A 15,723-nucleotide genomic window follows, 5' to 3' on the forward strand; every position below is an offset into this window, starting at 1 on the left:
CTACCTATTATCATTGCTAACAGAAATAACAATAGAAATGTTCTGGATAGATGTAATTCAATTAAGCATTAAATGTATTATCCAACACAAGGAAGGGTATGCACAACAGTGGTATTTGGGAGCAGCTGTGTGAATCTGAGGCTCTTCTAGGACCACTGTTTGCCTGACAATCCAGTAGCTCCTACAGCAGTGGTGGGCAACCAGTGGTCTGAGGACCACCTGTGCCTCATTATGGTTGTTTGTGACCTGTGAGGCTCTTCTCTTGGTAGTCACTTGATAACAAGACAGACATCGTCATGTCATGTTGAGAGTCCATTGATGGCTGATCAGCCTGATTCTGGAGCCACAGATCTTATCACAGCATGGGTGACTATTAGTTGCTGTCGCTGGGGCAGTTTTTGCTTTTTTCTGCTCTTGCTCTCCTCCTCTCCACTGTGCTGGGACTTCTTAACTTGTACCACCCCCTCGTGGATTACTTCTCTCCAACTACAGCAATAAATCCTGTGGCACCTTATAGACTAACAGATGTTTTGGAACGTAAGTTTTCATGGGCAAAGACCTGCTTCATCAGATTCATCTGACAAAGCGGGTATTTGCCCATGAAAGGTTATGCTCCAAAATATCGGTTAAGCTATAAGGTGCCAGAGGACTTGTTGTTTTTGCAGATACAGGCTAACTCAGCTGCCTCTCTGATACTGCTCTCCAGCTGTCGCCAAGGTGCAGGATTGCAAGATTACACTGGTTTCTCTCTGCATAGTTTTTTCCCCTACTGGTATTACTAAACTGACACACACACACTTAGAGCAATGCCACATGAAGCGACGCGTGTGCTGACTGCCCGAGCGCAGCGCTCCCTCCGCATCCAGTCACCGAGCTGCTCCAATTCAGCCGCCACACCCCGCCCATTCTAACTACTCTACCCCGAGAGACCCTCAAGGCTGTGACAATCTTGCAGGCCGCTTCGCAGAGGGAGCCGGTCACGCGGCCCACTCCCTAGCCGGGCTCGCCCTTTGCTGTCCTACACCCCGGGTCCGGAGCGGGCTCAGGTCAGTGAGCGCCGAACCCAGCCTCGGCCGCACACAGCGAGAAGTGCCCTGAGGGGAGGTGGGAAAGGCCGCTACCAGGCGTGGGGAACACCCTCACCCCTCTCCCTCGCCTACAGGGGAGCAGCACGGACCGTGCGCGCGGCACAGACCCTGCGCACGCGCCGCGCGAGCAACTCTGCCTCGCAAAAGGACAGGCGTCCAAGGCGCCAAAATATCGCGCGTGCGCACACGAGAGACGACCTCCCCCCCCCCAAACATTCCCCTGCCTCCCCGTTACGTGATGACGTACCTGCGTGGGGCCGGCGGGCTCGTGTGTCGCGTACACACACGCACACGCGAGTCCGTCCGACTTGTGCCGCCTCCGTTCGGGGCTACTGCGCTCTGGGCTGTTCTCAGCGCGGGGGGCGGGGAGGGTCCGCCTCAGCGAGTCTCCTTCCCGTGAGCTCCCCAAGCGCCCGGAGCGCGCGCGCCGGACAATAGCCGCGGCGAGTGTGTCTCACCTAAAGCGGCCCCACCGGCGCCCACTTCCATGAGCGGCGCCCGGACGCGGGGCTGACAGCGGGAGGCAACGGCTGTGTTGCGGGGCTTAGCTCGGGACTCGCCGCCTCTTTCCCTGAGGGTGCTCAGCTGCCGGCGCCGCTGTCCCCGCCCCCTGCGGCGGCCCAGGGACCCCTGCGGGCTCGGGCAGGAGCCAGCCGGCCCGGACGCGACTCCTGAGGGCGGCGGAGGAGGGAGCCCGGGGCCCGGCCGGACCCGACACCTGGGGGTGTAGGGGAGCGAGGCGGAACCGGGCCCCTCCGTGGCGCAGTTGCTGCTTTTACCCCCCCTCCGGCCCGCTCGCCGCCCCTCCCCCGCGTTGCGCTGCTGCGATTCCCGGTGCAGGCGGGTGCGGCAGCCGGTGCCCTGGCGCAGCTCGGAGCGCAGAGGCTCTTCAATGGAAGTATGTTACCAGCTGCCGGTGCTGCCCCTGGACAGGCCGGTCCCGCAGCATGTCCTCAGCCGCAGGGGGGCCATCAGCTTCAGCTCCAGCTCCGCGCTCTTCGGTTGCCCCAACCCCAGGCAGCTGTCACAGGTAAGGAGCCCGCCGCCCTCTCAGAGCCGGCTAAGTGCCAGCCAGGGTCAGTCAGTCAGTCATGGAATTACCCCCGCCTTAATGTCTTCTGCTGTCCTCCCCCAGAGTCCGGGCTCCCACCATTGAGCTGCGCCCTCCCTTTGCTCCCTGGCCGGCTTGGGAGGTCACTGCGCTACACCATTCACTCACACCCTTTGTCTCGCAAGATTTAGTCTCTCCCACAAACCGGTTTAGTCAGTCATCGACGTGCACCAAGATTTGTCCTGTCGTCTTATAGGCACTTTGTATCCATCCCTTCCTTGGTATGGGGACTTCGTGTGTTTGCAGCTGCCTGCGTTGCTTCTTGCAGCATTGTCTGCTAGCATTTAGAGAAAATCCTGCCAACCAAAACAAGGCACAACACTGAATTTTATTGACTTGCTGGCATTACAAATGTGCAGCAAAACACAGAAGCCTTGTACTCTATTATTATTAAACCTTAAACTATTTTCCTGGTAAGTTAATAAGCTACTGATAGCCTATGTTATCAGTTCAAATACCTATGCTGGTGAAAAGAAAAATATTAGTTATGTTTTGTCTTTACTGTTTCTAGCTGCCCCAACATTATCTTTTCCTAATTGACTTCAGAGCATGCAGTAAATTCTTATATAAATGGCTTTCCAGAATCAGCGGTCCTTTTGGTCCTTTTAGTTATTTTCAGACTAGGTATGCACAGTTCTGAAGTTTTGATTCCTTCAAAAAGCCAAAAGCTTTCTGTGAGGTTTACATTTCTTGTAATATTATGTTAACTGGTGCATGGTCAGAGTACACTGCTGTAACAGTAAGCGCTTCTTTTTTTTTCAATCTGTGAGAGTCAAGCCTTGATGATCTTACTGCCAGCAAGACCTCCTTTGGCTCTTTGATTCTGGTAGCATCTTCCCTGTGCATATTAAGGAAATCACAAGATGAATAACCATCAGTAAAAAAACCAAAATGCTGAAGAGGGTCTGTTTATAAATATATTCAGTACAGGTGGTATGAAAAAATAGGTTTTTCTTTCTACTGCTCTTTTTGTTTCTGTCAGTGTGTTGGGTAACATTTCCTGCAAACTCTGGTAAACAAACTTTTATGTTTTATTCAGACTTCAGAGTGGACTTGTAATAGAAAAGGTAAATGTGTTTTAGTAGCTAACTTCTGAAGGTTCCATTTAACATTTCAATCAGTATGTTTGTGTTGTGTTACTGAAAAATAAATGTAAGAAAAATTTTTTTACGTTTTTTATATTGATTTCTACTACAATACAAAAACATGTACAGTTCACATTTTATATTTTTGATTACAAATCCATGCATTGTAGACAATAAAGAAAATAATATTTTTCAATTTATCTAATACAAGTGCTGTATTACAGTTTCTTTATCCTGAAAGTTGAATGTACAATTATAGAATTTATGTACAAAATGAAACAAGTCCAAGCATTCAGAATGGGGATGTAAAATCCCATTTAATGAGTTAGCTTGTTAAATGCTAGGTTTAATTGGTTAACCAATTTAAATGGGTATGGGGGCTCGGGAGTCAGCTCCAGCCCAGCTTATCTGGATTGGTCTCCCTACCACAGACAGAGGCTGCTCCAGCTGGGCTGGAGTGCCCCCACCTGCAGCACACTGGGGATTGGGGCCGTTTCCACCAGGCTGGAGTGTTCCTGCCCACATCGCTGCCATGGGTCGGGGCACACTAGCACAGCTGGAGCAGCCCCCATCCACAACGGCCTGGCTTGGGATTGCCATGGATAGGGGTTCCCAGCCTGGTTGGAACAGCTTCTGTTCATGGCGGCCCTAGGTGCACCGCAGGCAGAAGTGCCCTAGCCCTGGCGCCTGGCACAGCATGGGTAGAAGTGCTCCACCTTGGCTGGAGCAGCCACTGTGCATGGTGGGGTGGCTGCCCCAGCCTGGCAGGGCTGGAGTGGTCTCCACAGAGGTCGTCTACCGTGAGGCCACCATGAACAGGGGCTGTTGTAGCCATGCTGGAGCATCTCCCCACCTGCAGTGGCTTCATGAGGCGGGAGCAACCCCTGTCCGTCGTGGGGCAGGGTGGGGAGAGGTGCTTCTGCTGTTATCAATCAACTGTAACTAGTAAACCTCATCTGTTTAGGGATGAGGGATTAAGAGGGAAGGTCCTCTCTTGGATTGGTAACTGGATAATAGATTGGAAACAAAGGGGTAGGAATAAATGGTCAGTTTTCAGAATGGAGAGGTAAACAGTGGTGTCCCCCAGGTGTCTGTACTGGGCCCAGTCATATTCAGCATATTTATAAATTATCTGGAAAAAGGGATAAACAGTGAGGTGGAAAAATTTGCAGATGACACAAAACTACTCCAAACAGTTAAGTCCCAAGCAGACTGTGAAGAGCTATAAAAGGATCTTAATAAAATTGGGTGATTTGGCAACAAAATGGCAGATCAAATTCAGTGTTGATAAATGCAAAGTAATGCACTTTGGAAAATATAATCCCAACTATACATATAAAATAACATGGTCTGACTTAGCTGTTTCTATTCAAGAAAGAGATCTTGGAGTCATTGTCGATAGCTCTCTGAAAACATCCACTCAATGTGTAGTGACAGTCAAAAAAGCTAACAAAATGTTGGGAAACATTAAGAAAGGAATAGATAAGACAGAAAATGTCACATTACTTTTATGTAAATCCAAGGTACGTCCACATCTGGAATACTGTGTACCAGTGTGGTTGCCCCCATCTCAAAAAAAGATATATTGGAATTGGAAAAGGTTCAGAAAATGGCAGCAAAAATGATTAAGGTATGGAACATCTACCATGTGAGGACAGATAAACAGGACTGGGACTTTTTAGCTTGGAAAAAAGATGATTAAGGGTGGATATGGTAGAGGTCTATAAAATCATGACTGGTGTGGAGAAAATAAATAAGGAATTATTTACTCTTCACAACACAAGAACTAGGGGTCATCAAATGAAATTAATAGGTAGCAGGTTTAAGACAAACAATGGGAAATATTTTTTCACACAATGCACAGCTGACCTGTGGAACTCCTTGCCAGAGAATGTTGTGAAGACCAAGACTATAGCAGAGTTTAAAAAAGAACTAGATAAATTCATGGGGGATAGGTCCATCAATGGCTATTAGCCAGGATGGGTATGGATGATGTCCCTAGCCTCTGTTGTAAGAGGCTGGAAACAGGCAACAGGGAATTGATCACTTGATTACCGGTTCTGTTCATTCCTTCTGGGGCACCTGTCAGAAGACAGGATACTGGATTGATGGACCTATGGCCTGACCCAGTATGGCTGTTCTTATGTTCCCTAATTCAAAAATAAAATGGTGTAAAAATTCAGAGAAATGGGCAATCTTCAGTTAAAGGCCACATGCGGCCCATCAGGGCAATCTGACTACAGGCCATGAGACATTTTGCTGATGTTGACAATCTGCACATACCTTCCTCTGCAGCGCCCAGTGGCCAGGGCTTTCTGCCCCCGGTTCATGGGAGCAGTGGAATGCAGTAGTCAGATTTTCTTTTTTTACAGTACTTCTGATTTTTGAAACTGAGGTTGAGTACTGTAACTGTTTTTAAAAATCTCACGTGGGTACCCTTTTGTGTTTTGTCAAATCTGCTGTGAAAATGTTCTTAAAATTAACATGTGTTGGGTCATCTGGGACTGCTATAACATTAAATACATGGCATAATGTGGATACAACAGAACAAGAGACATACAATACTCTCCCAAGGAGTTCAGTCACAAACTTAACTTCATGAATGTCCTCAGCATAGATGTATGTCCTCTGCCATATTGGCCAGAGCTTGAAGAGGCTAAACATTTGTGTGCCCATCTGGCACATAAATAACTTACAGTGCTAGCTAGAAAAGTGCCATGCAAACACCTATTCTCAATTTCAGGTGACACTGTAAATAAAAAGTAGGTAACATTATCTCCTGTAAACAGATTTGTTTGTCTTAATGCTTGACTGAACAGTAAGTGAGACTGAGTGGATTTACATGTGGGAAAGTTTTAAATTGTTTTTGAGTGCATTTATGTAACAAAAAAAATCCACATTTTTAAATTGCACTTTCATGATAGAGATTGTGCTATTGCACTTGTATAGTTCAATTCACCTCATACTATTTTGTAAATTTTTACAGTGCAAATATTTGTAATCAAAATATAAAATGAGCTCTCTGTGCGATGTATTTTGTGTTGTAGTAGAAATCAGTATCTTTGAAAATACAGAACATTCAAAATATTTAATAAATGTCAATTTGTATTGTGTTAAACAGTGCAACTAAATGATTGATTTTGTTGAGTTTAGTGTGTAAGTCAAGTAACAGCCCTGTAGCTTACTGCAACGTTTCCTAGCCTTTTCAGTAATACTGTACACTTCACTGAGACAATTACACAGAGCATCCTTTTTTTTCAGCTGAATTGAGTGCTCATTAATGTCACACATTTACTTACATTTACTGTAGTTACAGTCTTACTCGAGACATTTGCAACATGGTAGTGCATACAACACGCTAAATAAGAATCACATGGAATGTTGAGTGAGTGCTGAAAATTTCAGTGGTTACTTGATTACTCCTGGAAGTGTCAGGGTGGAGAGCAGGCTCCCTTCCTTGCCTGACTGTTGGAGCTGGGAGGCAGCATTTAAACCTTGTTCCCAGCCTCAACAGGCTCCTGCCCTCTCTCCCTTCCTGCTTGCCACACAAGGGAGCCTCCCATCCCCTGCCAGCCCATAATGGTGGGGAAACAAGCATTTTGGCTGCTTCTCAGTGCTAATGGGCACCTGTGGGGTCAGCATTCCCTCTTGTGGTGACTGAGTTGTCACGAGGGGAAATTAACAAAATTTCACAATGCAGCAGTGTGTTGTGGCACACCAGTTGAAAACCACTGGCTTAATGATCCTTTTTGCTCAGTGTCTTACTGAAAACATGGTCGCTTCTTGCTTCTCTTCATACATGAAAAGAAAACTGAAATCTGCTTTCCTATCCCTTTATCAATACTTAACTCTAGTTTATATCCACGTGATTGTGGAAAATAGGGTTGCTAGTTTCTTTTTGTTTGATAGCCAATGCAGATATTTTGGTGTGGGAATAGTGTTGGTGATGAGATGAAAGGAATACCCACATTAAGAATTATGGGGAATCAAACAAAGTGGCTACAGTGACAACACTCAGTGCTTTCGCCAGCAGTGTTCTGCCTCGAAGCCCTGACGCGTAATGTTGCTGTCGAAAGATTCTGTCGACAGAAGGGGTGCGTGGGCAATCTGGGAGGGCCTTCTCTCAACAGACAGGGCATCCAGAACAAAGGGCAGCCCTGTCTGCTGTGCTTCTGGGTGCCTATCTTGTCGAGAGAGCAGCAAGGGAGTCCAGCTGCTCTGTTGACAGAGCCCAGCACTCTTCCAGTTTGCTTTTGTATATGACTGTACTCTGTTGACAGAAGTTTTGTCAGGAGATCTCTTCTGACAGTAACTTCTGTGGACAGATGGCTATAGCGTAACTGTAGCCAGTGAGAATAGTTTTCAGGAAACAAAGTAACTCATTGTTCAATATAAAGTCAATTGTATCTGTTATGCGTGAAACTTGAAGGAATGCACAGTTCTTATTATATGGAAAAATATTTTTTTTCAATCATCATTCTTCCATCAGGATTGCTTTTCCTGTAATCTTAGCAATAAGTGTTTTGTCATGAATGGAGTTGGCACTTCCAAGCGGTAGATATTGAGAATATTTTAAAATTTATTTATACTGCAGTAACAGCCAAAAACTCCAACTTGAATGCCCTGTAATGCTATGCACTGTGTAAATATAGAACAAGTGACCTGCTTGAATTGCAGGAGCGGCTTTAGCAGAGGGTGGGGGTGGGGAAGGGAAGAGGGTGTCAGTGAGTGTAGTTGCTCCTACATAAATTGTCTGGATCCACCAATGCACGCAGGGTGCATTTGCAGAAGGCATCCTTTCATTTTGGTGCATCTGTCTGTCTGTCATGACTTAATGAAGGGGACCCTCTTCTAGGCAGGACCCTCCAGAGTAGTTTGTGATTCTAGTACATCATGTTGGCTGGGATTCTCTTATTTCACATTTCATTAGACCAGTGTTTCCCAAATGGTGTTCTGTGGACCCTGGGTTTCTGCAAAGTGAAAATTAGGATTCTGGGAGAAAATTCCTCTATGGCTCTCTTCTCTGCTGCTGTTGAAACAGTAGAACTAAATTTAATTGGTATAATGGTCGGCAGGGCAGTGGGAGGGATCCGACCGTTAAACCAACTGAATTTAGTTCCATTATTTCAGCAGCAGCAGGGAAGGCAGCCACAGAGAGCCCCTCACTCGCTCCACTACCTGAGTGGCCACACCCTCCGGTGGATGTGGCTTGGCTCACCCCTGCCAGTGGAACACCTCTATATCAGCCTTCCTTCTGCTAGGCGCACGAGGCTGCCTAGTGTAGGCTCCCCAGCCAGTGCCATGGATAGGTTAGTGCCATGGACTGGTTTGGGGCTGAGAGGGGTTAAGCCTGGGATGGGGGGGTGGGTTTGGGGGCTGAGGAGGGTAGAGCCTGGGAATGGGGTGCCACAAAATTCTTTTGAGTTGAAAAGGGTTCCGTGGCCAAATAAAATTGGGAAATGCTGCAGTAGTGAACAAAATTTAACTCATTTCAATGTGATGTTTGTCTTGAATATTCAAAATTGCCCAGATTAACTGGAATTAGTCACATTTCTAATTGAGGTAAAAGATTGAACATTCCTGTTCCTTATGCTAGATTTTACAGGTTTGGTGTGTTCTTACTCACCATTTATATCACTGATTTAAAAATGACTTTTATTTTAACAAAAACAAAACAGCCTCATCTATTATGCAGTAGCATAGTCTTTTCAAATCACAGTTCAGAAAAATGAAATCAAGGAAAAAATAGGCATGTTTGGTAATAAACATTCAAAAGGTCAGTACAGTAAAATATTAAGTCTGTTGAGGAAATTGGGTGAATTTTGACAAGACTTGTATCTCTCAAACAGGCTCCTTTGTTCTTTTAGGCTTCCCATCAGGTATGCGAGAAGCTCCCAACAGACATCTGCAAAGCCACTTCATTTTTTTCCTTCACATCCCTATTTAAAACTTTCTTTTGCTGCGATGCCTTTCAAATGTGAATAACACCTCCGCTTCCAAAAATGACACTGCTACAGTGATGAGGGAATATAATTAATATAATTTGATTTATGGTTCATCTAGGATAATTTCTGTGTGACTCCTATGTAAATGTTGAATCCACCATGGGCTGGTAAGGGCTATGTCTTCCCCAGACTAGGGACAATGGAGAGTTGTCAACTTTGACTACACTCTTGACAACACAGTAGTTAGGTTAAGGAGGGTGCTTGAGCTAGGAAATCAGTCTGGCTACATTGATATGCAGGGAGGATTGGAACACTGAAAAATACCAAAGAAAGAACAAAGAAACCTGGTGTAAAAGGGGATGCATAAACTTGCAGATGAGACACAGGGAAGGGGAATGTACTAACTGAGATTAGAAGAGGCCAACTGGAGAGAAGGCTTTGTTTGAATTGAAGCTATGCACTTCAAAAGAAGCTACTTGGATGGCTCCAGATGACACTGACCAAAGCCCAAAAACCACTGAGGAAACTGCAGAAGTGAAATGTGTGTAGAGTTTATTATTCTTGTGTAGATCTGTGTATTTCTCATACACTGTTAAAGAACAGTGCCGTGTATGAGTCCTGTGCAACGACAAGGTGTAGCATGTAAAACATCACATGCTGTCTGAGATATTTAGACTAAACCAGTTTTCAGCACGGGATCCAGAGGCCTGGGTGACGGGCCATGTGTCCTAAACTTTAAGATGGTACTACATAGACAATCTGTACCCTGGACTTGTGCGTAGGGACCCCAAACTAGGGTCAAGTGATTCTGTTCTGATTGAGAAACAACAAGAAGTCCTGTGGCACCTTATGCTCCAAAATACTGTTAGTTCATAAGCTTTCAGATGAAGCGGGTCTTTGCCTACAAAAGCTTATGCTCCAAAAATCTGTTAGTCTGTAAGGTGCCACAGGACTTCTTGTTGTTTTTGAAGATACAGATTAACTCGGCTACCTCTCTGATACTTGTTCTGATTCAGGGATCCAGCACTTGGATCCACTAAGTGATCAGGAAAGTTTCCAGCAGAGGGAGCTTGTCAGGGCTTTAAGAAATGATTAGGAGCTTGGTATGTTGACTGCTGTCCACCGTGCTGACCACCATTCTCTTCCTGTTTCCTTGTGCCTTGTTTTGTATTGGCATGCTGTCTCTTGTCTTATACTTCAATTATAAGATTAGCTGGACAGGGACTGCCTGTTTGTTTGTGCAGTACCTACCTCAATAAGTTGGTTTCTGGGTACTATTGCAATGTATGTAATGGTTTTTATGGTAAATGATTCTAACATGTTCTGGACTAGATGAAATCCATCGTATCTGTTTAGTTTGCTCTCCCCGAGTCTTTATGTATGCCAGTGTGGCTTGTAAAATGGGAAGTATCATGGGTAGTAAATGAGCAACACTTACTTAACTTAGTTGTTCTGTATTACAAAAACTCTTAGAAAATTCTGATACTATGAAATTACAATTTTAAATACTAATAGAGATCATTATTGTAGTGTCTGAATTCCTGAGGCATTAATGAATTTATCTTCTCAACAACCTGTCAGGCAGGAGTTTATTATCCCTATTTTACAGATGCACCTTGAGTCACAAAGGCTGCATCTACACTATGAGATAAATTTGATTTTTGACAAATTCAATTTTTAACCTCATTCTTATGAATTCTTATTTCAGTGTCCAGAAAACTTCTTGAAATTCGACTCACGTTGTTTCCGCATCCCCATTGCCTTATCCAAGTTCCACTGCATAGCAGTGCATTGTGGGTACCTATCCCACAGTGCCTTAGCCCCAGTTGCTTGTGCGTGTTTCATATTTGAATCCCAGAATGCAAAGCACTGTCTCAGAATTCAGAGCACCCACCTAACCACACGAAAATGAACCGGAGATCATGCTGTTTCCTGCAGCATTTTCTCCAGTGCAAGCAGGTATCCCCAAATGCTTCAGCTCATAGCACACATTGTTTTGGCATCCACACTAGCTGTTGTGCAATTTTGCCTTCAGTTACAAAGCTCAGTGATGGGGTCGCTCCCCATAAGCATGTGCAGCTGTTCATAATAGCAACAGGTCTGTGGAGCTGCTTCTGACTGCTGTTTGGCTTCTCAGACTTTTTGATAGGCCTGCTGGAGTTTTTTCACCTTTCACCCAGCATTGCATAGAGTCCTGGGAGTAAACCTCTGGTGGTCATCTCATGCGACATCTGCTCATAGATTATCATGTTCCTCTTGGCCGGCTGAAGTCTCTCTCTGAAGTCACCACCAATTGATCTCTCCAAATTACAGGAAGATCCAGAATCTCTGGGAGGGTCCACGTTGGGGTTCTCTCACAAGCCTGTGAAGTACTAGGGAGATCACTACCCTGAGTGCTCATGATTGCAGGAAATGGTGACCGATGCAATTGCTACTGATGTGGTACAATGGCTACCAATGCAGTACAATGGGCAAAGAAACTTTTTCATTATGGGTGCACTTTTATATTTGCAGGGCTGGGCACTGCTGAATTCAAATTCAGATTCTGATTCAATCAAAAATTTGCAGGCTTTGTTTGACCTTCTTCCTGTGCACCTGGATGGAGAGCACTGGAGAAGGAAGCGGCCACACATGGAGGGTCACCATGTAGTTTTGTGGGATACATATGTGACACTTCTGGAAGCTAATAAATTTGAATTAAAGACATGGTGCTTCCACAGTAGCATTTATTTGAAATTTTAAATTTGAAAATGCTATACCCATCCCGTAATATGGGCATTTTGTTATCAGTATGAGGGCTCAACGAATCACTGTAATGGTATTTACAGTGATGGTGGTGATGTTTTAATATCAAGCTAACTCTTTTAAATTCAGTTTTGTTTTGTAGTGTAGACGCAGCCAAAGAGAGTAAGGGCTTGTAGGATTTAGTCTTTGTTTTTGAAATGCTGAATACTCTTTGTCCGTGATCTGCACCTGTAGTGAACATAAGATAAATACCCCTACATTTGTACCCATTGTTAAGAATGAGAAGCTTGTAGTCTAGGCAGGGTTTGACTGGATTGTGCAAGATTATACAGGAAGTCTGGAAGAGAGCCGGCAAATTGAACTTAAACTTCTCAAATTCCATTCCAGAATTATGCACCAAAATCTTTATAGCAGAATTTAGAAGTGTAGTTATTTTGTCAGACCAAGAATGTGAAGATTTCAGTATTGTTCTGCGTATCCCATAGTAACTGCAATGTAACTAAGCATCCAGAGTAACCCAACAGATCTCCATGCTAAAGACAAAAATATTTTGTATCAAAAAATTAATTACTAAAGTGTACGGAGTTACCATTTCAGGTACATGCTTCTCATACTATACTATACTTGCATGATAGAATGTGGTCAGTATTAACTGCAGGAAACATGCAGACAAACATTTTGGTTCATATCTCGTCCAAAAATTGCTTTTGTGGTTGCTGCTTCCTTTTGCAAGAGCATATCGATGTCTCTTTTGCAATCTTAAAGTGACTTCAGGATTAAATCCCCTCCCACTTCTGAGCGTGACACACACACACTCATCCACCTTTGAAAATATGGCTATATATCTTATGGGGATGAGGTCAGGGAGAGGAGAGGATACGATAACTAAGCAGATTCATGTCTCTCCTTCGCTGTAGTGAAGAGGAAGAGACTTTTACCTGGCTCTTTAGCTATTTAGTTTAAAGGGAACAGAGCCTGAAATAGGTTCTCCCTGCATAAGCTCCTATAGAGTCAGAAAGGGGGCCAGGTAGTCCACAGAACTATGTTACTAGAGAGGGTGGATAAAAGTAAATTAAACAGTCTTTTTTTTTTTTAATGAAAATCAGATTTTTTTAATCAAAATACTAAATCTTATTGAAAAATAGTTACAATTAGATCTCATCACAAATATGCTAAATATAGTTTTATAGTCTCATAAAAATGAATTAATGGCTCCAGTCTGTCCAGCCTAACTATTAGCTCTAGTTCTGGGCTTTCAGTTTCGGTTTCTCAGAATACTTAAAAACATTTTTGCAAAGAAAGACACAAACTAGATAGGATTCTTTTGTGTGTTTACGTGGAGGTGGACCTTGGCCAAGCACAACAGAGAAGTTGGTTAAGATGTTGTCCTAAAGACGTATAATATGTAAGAAAGAACAGAGGCAGCATAGGAAAGAACACTGGAGTGGACTGGAAAGGAAAAGGGAAGACTGTTGTTTAGCGCCCACTGAGCTTTCTGTATTTCACCATGCTTTAGCCACCGAAAAACTGTCATGGATTCTCTGTGTAAATGAGACCCTATCTAGGAATATTTTGAAGAAATTCATTCTCTCAGTAGAAAAAGAAAAAATATCACGTGTTGACAGTGCAAAAAAAATGATGCAGCACCTAGTTGCAAGCATGAAACATCATAAGGAAAACTTCTTATTGGGATAAAATTACATGGGTGAAGATGTTGATGTGGCTGAGTGGATTGACTGGTTAGTAACTTTGCAGTGCATCATTCTTCAAGACTCTCTGTATGCCTTGTACTATAAATATGATTTAATGAGCAAATTCACAAACTGCTATGTAGAAAAAAAAGTTTAGCTTAGCTAATCCTTATGGATGGTTTAGTTAACTAATTAGGTTTAGAATCATATCACTCATTTATTTAACACAGAAAGCTGCTGAAAGAGAAATAGTTACAAGTTGCCCTAAGAGTCATTTTATTATTTTATATTTCATAATACATGCCACTTATTTGGAAGATCATGGCCACAGACCACCATAGTGATGCCTATTATCAGAGGGGTAGCTGAATTATTCTGTATCTTAAAAAACAAGACAACCCGTGGCACCTTAGAGACTAACAGATATTTTGGAGCATAAGTTTTAGTGGGCAAAGACCCGCTTCATCAGATGCATGAGTGGGGTTCCAGAGGAAGATCTGAGTTTATAGGCTGATGAGAAGGAGGGAGAGCCAGAGTTGATGAGGTAAATTCAGTCACAGAGGATGTGGCCCGTTATCAGCAACTAATGTGGAGGTGTGAACATCAAGAGGAGAGAAACTGCTTTCGTAATTGGCCAGCTACTCCTGCTCTCTGAGTCCTTGGTTGATGGTGTCATATTTGCAAATGAACTGCAGCTCTGCAGTTTCTTTTTGGAGACTGTTTTTGAAGTTTTTTATTGCAAGATGGCTGCTTTTAAATCAACAGCAATTTCTCCTCTCGATGGTCACACCTCCATATTAGCTGCTGGTAATGGGCAGCTGACTGAACTGACTTCGTGACTGAACTGACCTTGTCAGCTCTGGCTCTCCTCTTGACTGAGACACCCTCCTTTTCCTGAGCCTGTAAATTTCTCTGGCAGTTCCTCTGGAACCCCAACTCGTGCATCTGACAAAGCAGGTCTTTGCCTACGAAAGCTAATGCTCTAAAATATTGGTTACTCTCTAAGGTGCCAAAGGACTTCTGATTGTTTTTGAAGAAACAGACTAACTCTGCTAACCCTCTGGTACTTTTAAATCTGTCACTGAGTGTCCAGGGAGATTGAAGTGTACTCCTACAGGTTTTTGTATATTGCCATTCCCGATTTTGTGTCCATTTATTCTTTTACCTAGAGACTGTCCAGTTTTGCCAGTGTAAATTGCAGAGGGGCATTGCTGGCACATGATGGTGTATATTATATTAGTAGATGTGCAGATGAATGATCCCCTGATAGTGTGGTTGATGTGATTAGGTCCTGTGATGGTGTTGCTGGTGTAGATATGTGAGCAGAGTTGGCACTGAGGCTTGTTGCAGGGATTGGTTCCTGGGTTAGAGTTACTGTGGTGTAGTCTATAGTTGATGGTGAGAATTTGTGTCAGGTTGTCAGGCTCTCTGTAGGCAAAGACTGACCTGCCTCCCAAGGACTGTGGAGTGAAGAACCGTTGTCCAGCATTGGTTGTAGATCATGATCATGCACTGGAGAGGGTTTAGCTGGGGACTGTGTGTGATGGCCGATGGTGTTCTGTTGTTTTCCTTGTTGGGCCTGTTACCAGTAAGTAATTTGGTGTCATGACGCCACAAAGTAGTGCAGCATGACGATTTGACTTGTGCCTACATTCAGCATAGGTTCCTCATCAATATTTGTTAGTCTGAAGAGACTAATATCTCTTTTTGCAACATAGAGAAAGCAGGAGAAGGAGCATTAAGCTACTGTATGGCAGTAAAAGCTGCTCCTCCATGGCTTGGCCGCCGCCACTACCATTCTTAGGCTGGTTGGGGAAGGGAAATTTTCACTGTTCCAGCCAAGTGGTGATTCAGGGAACCACATGTTATCGAGCTACAGGGAGGAAAGTGTAAGCTGCTTCACTATGCCTGGACCACTTCCTTCCCTTCCCCAGGTGGCTAAGGGAAGGAAAACTTCCGCTGTCCCGTCTGTGGAGTGGCAGGGGAGAGAGGTGGCAGGGTGACTAAGGCTACATCTACATGACAAAATAAAGTTGAATTTATTGAAGTCAGCTTTTT

General features: G+C 44.1%; 1 protein-coding gene across 2 annotated transcripts in view; it reads left to right on the forward strand.

Annotated features, from left to right (window-relative positions):
- The first annotated feature begins 1,354 nt into the window (after window positions 1–1,354).
- Window positions 1,355–15,723, forward strand: part of PDE7A (phosphodiesterase 7A) — a 97,389-nt gene continuing 83,020 nt past the window's right edge. For both annotated transcript variants that reach the window (XM_074987129.1, XM_074987130.1), the window contains exon 1: window positions 1,355–2,118. In XM_074987129.1, the coding sequence (XP_074843230.1) occupies window positions 1,981–2,118 (138 nt within the window). In that variant the 5' untranslated portion in view covers window positions 1,355–1,980. The remainder of the gene's footprint in view (window positions 2,119–15,723) is intronic.

This window comes from Carettochelys insculpta, chromosome 2 (genome assembly GCF_033958435.1).
Source record: "Carettochelys insculpta isolate YL-2023 chromosome 2, ASM3395843v1, whole genome shotgun sequence".
Lineage (NCBI taxonomy): Eukaryota > Metazoa > Chordata > Testudines > Carettochelyidae > Carettochelys > Carettochelys insculpta.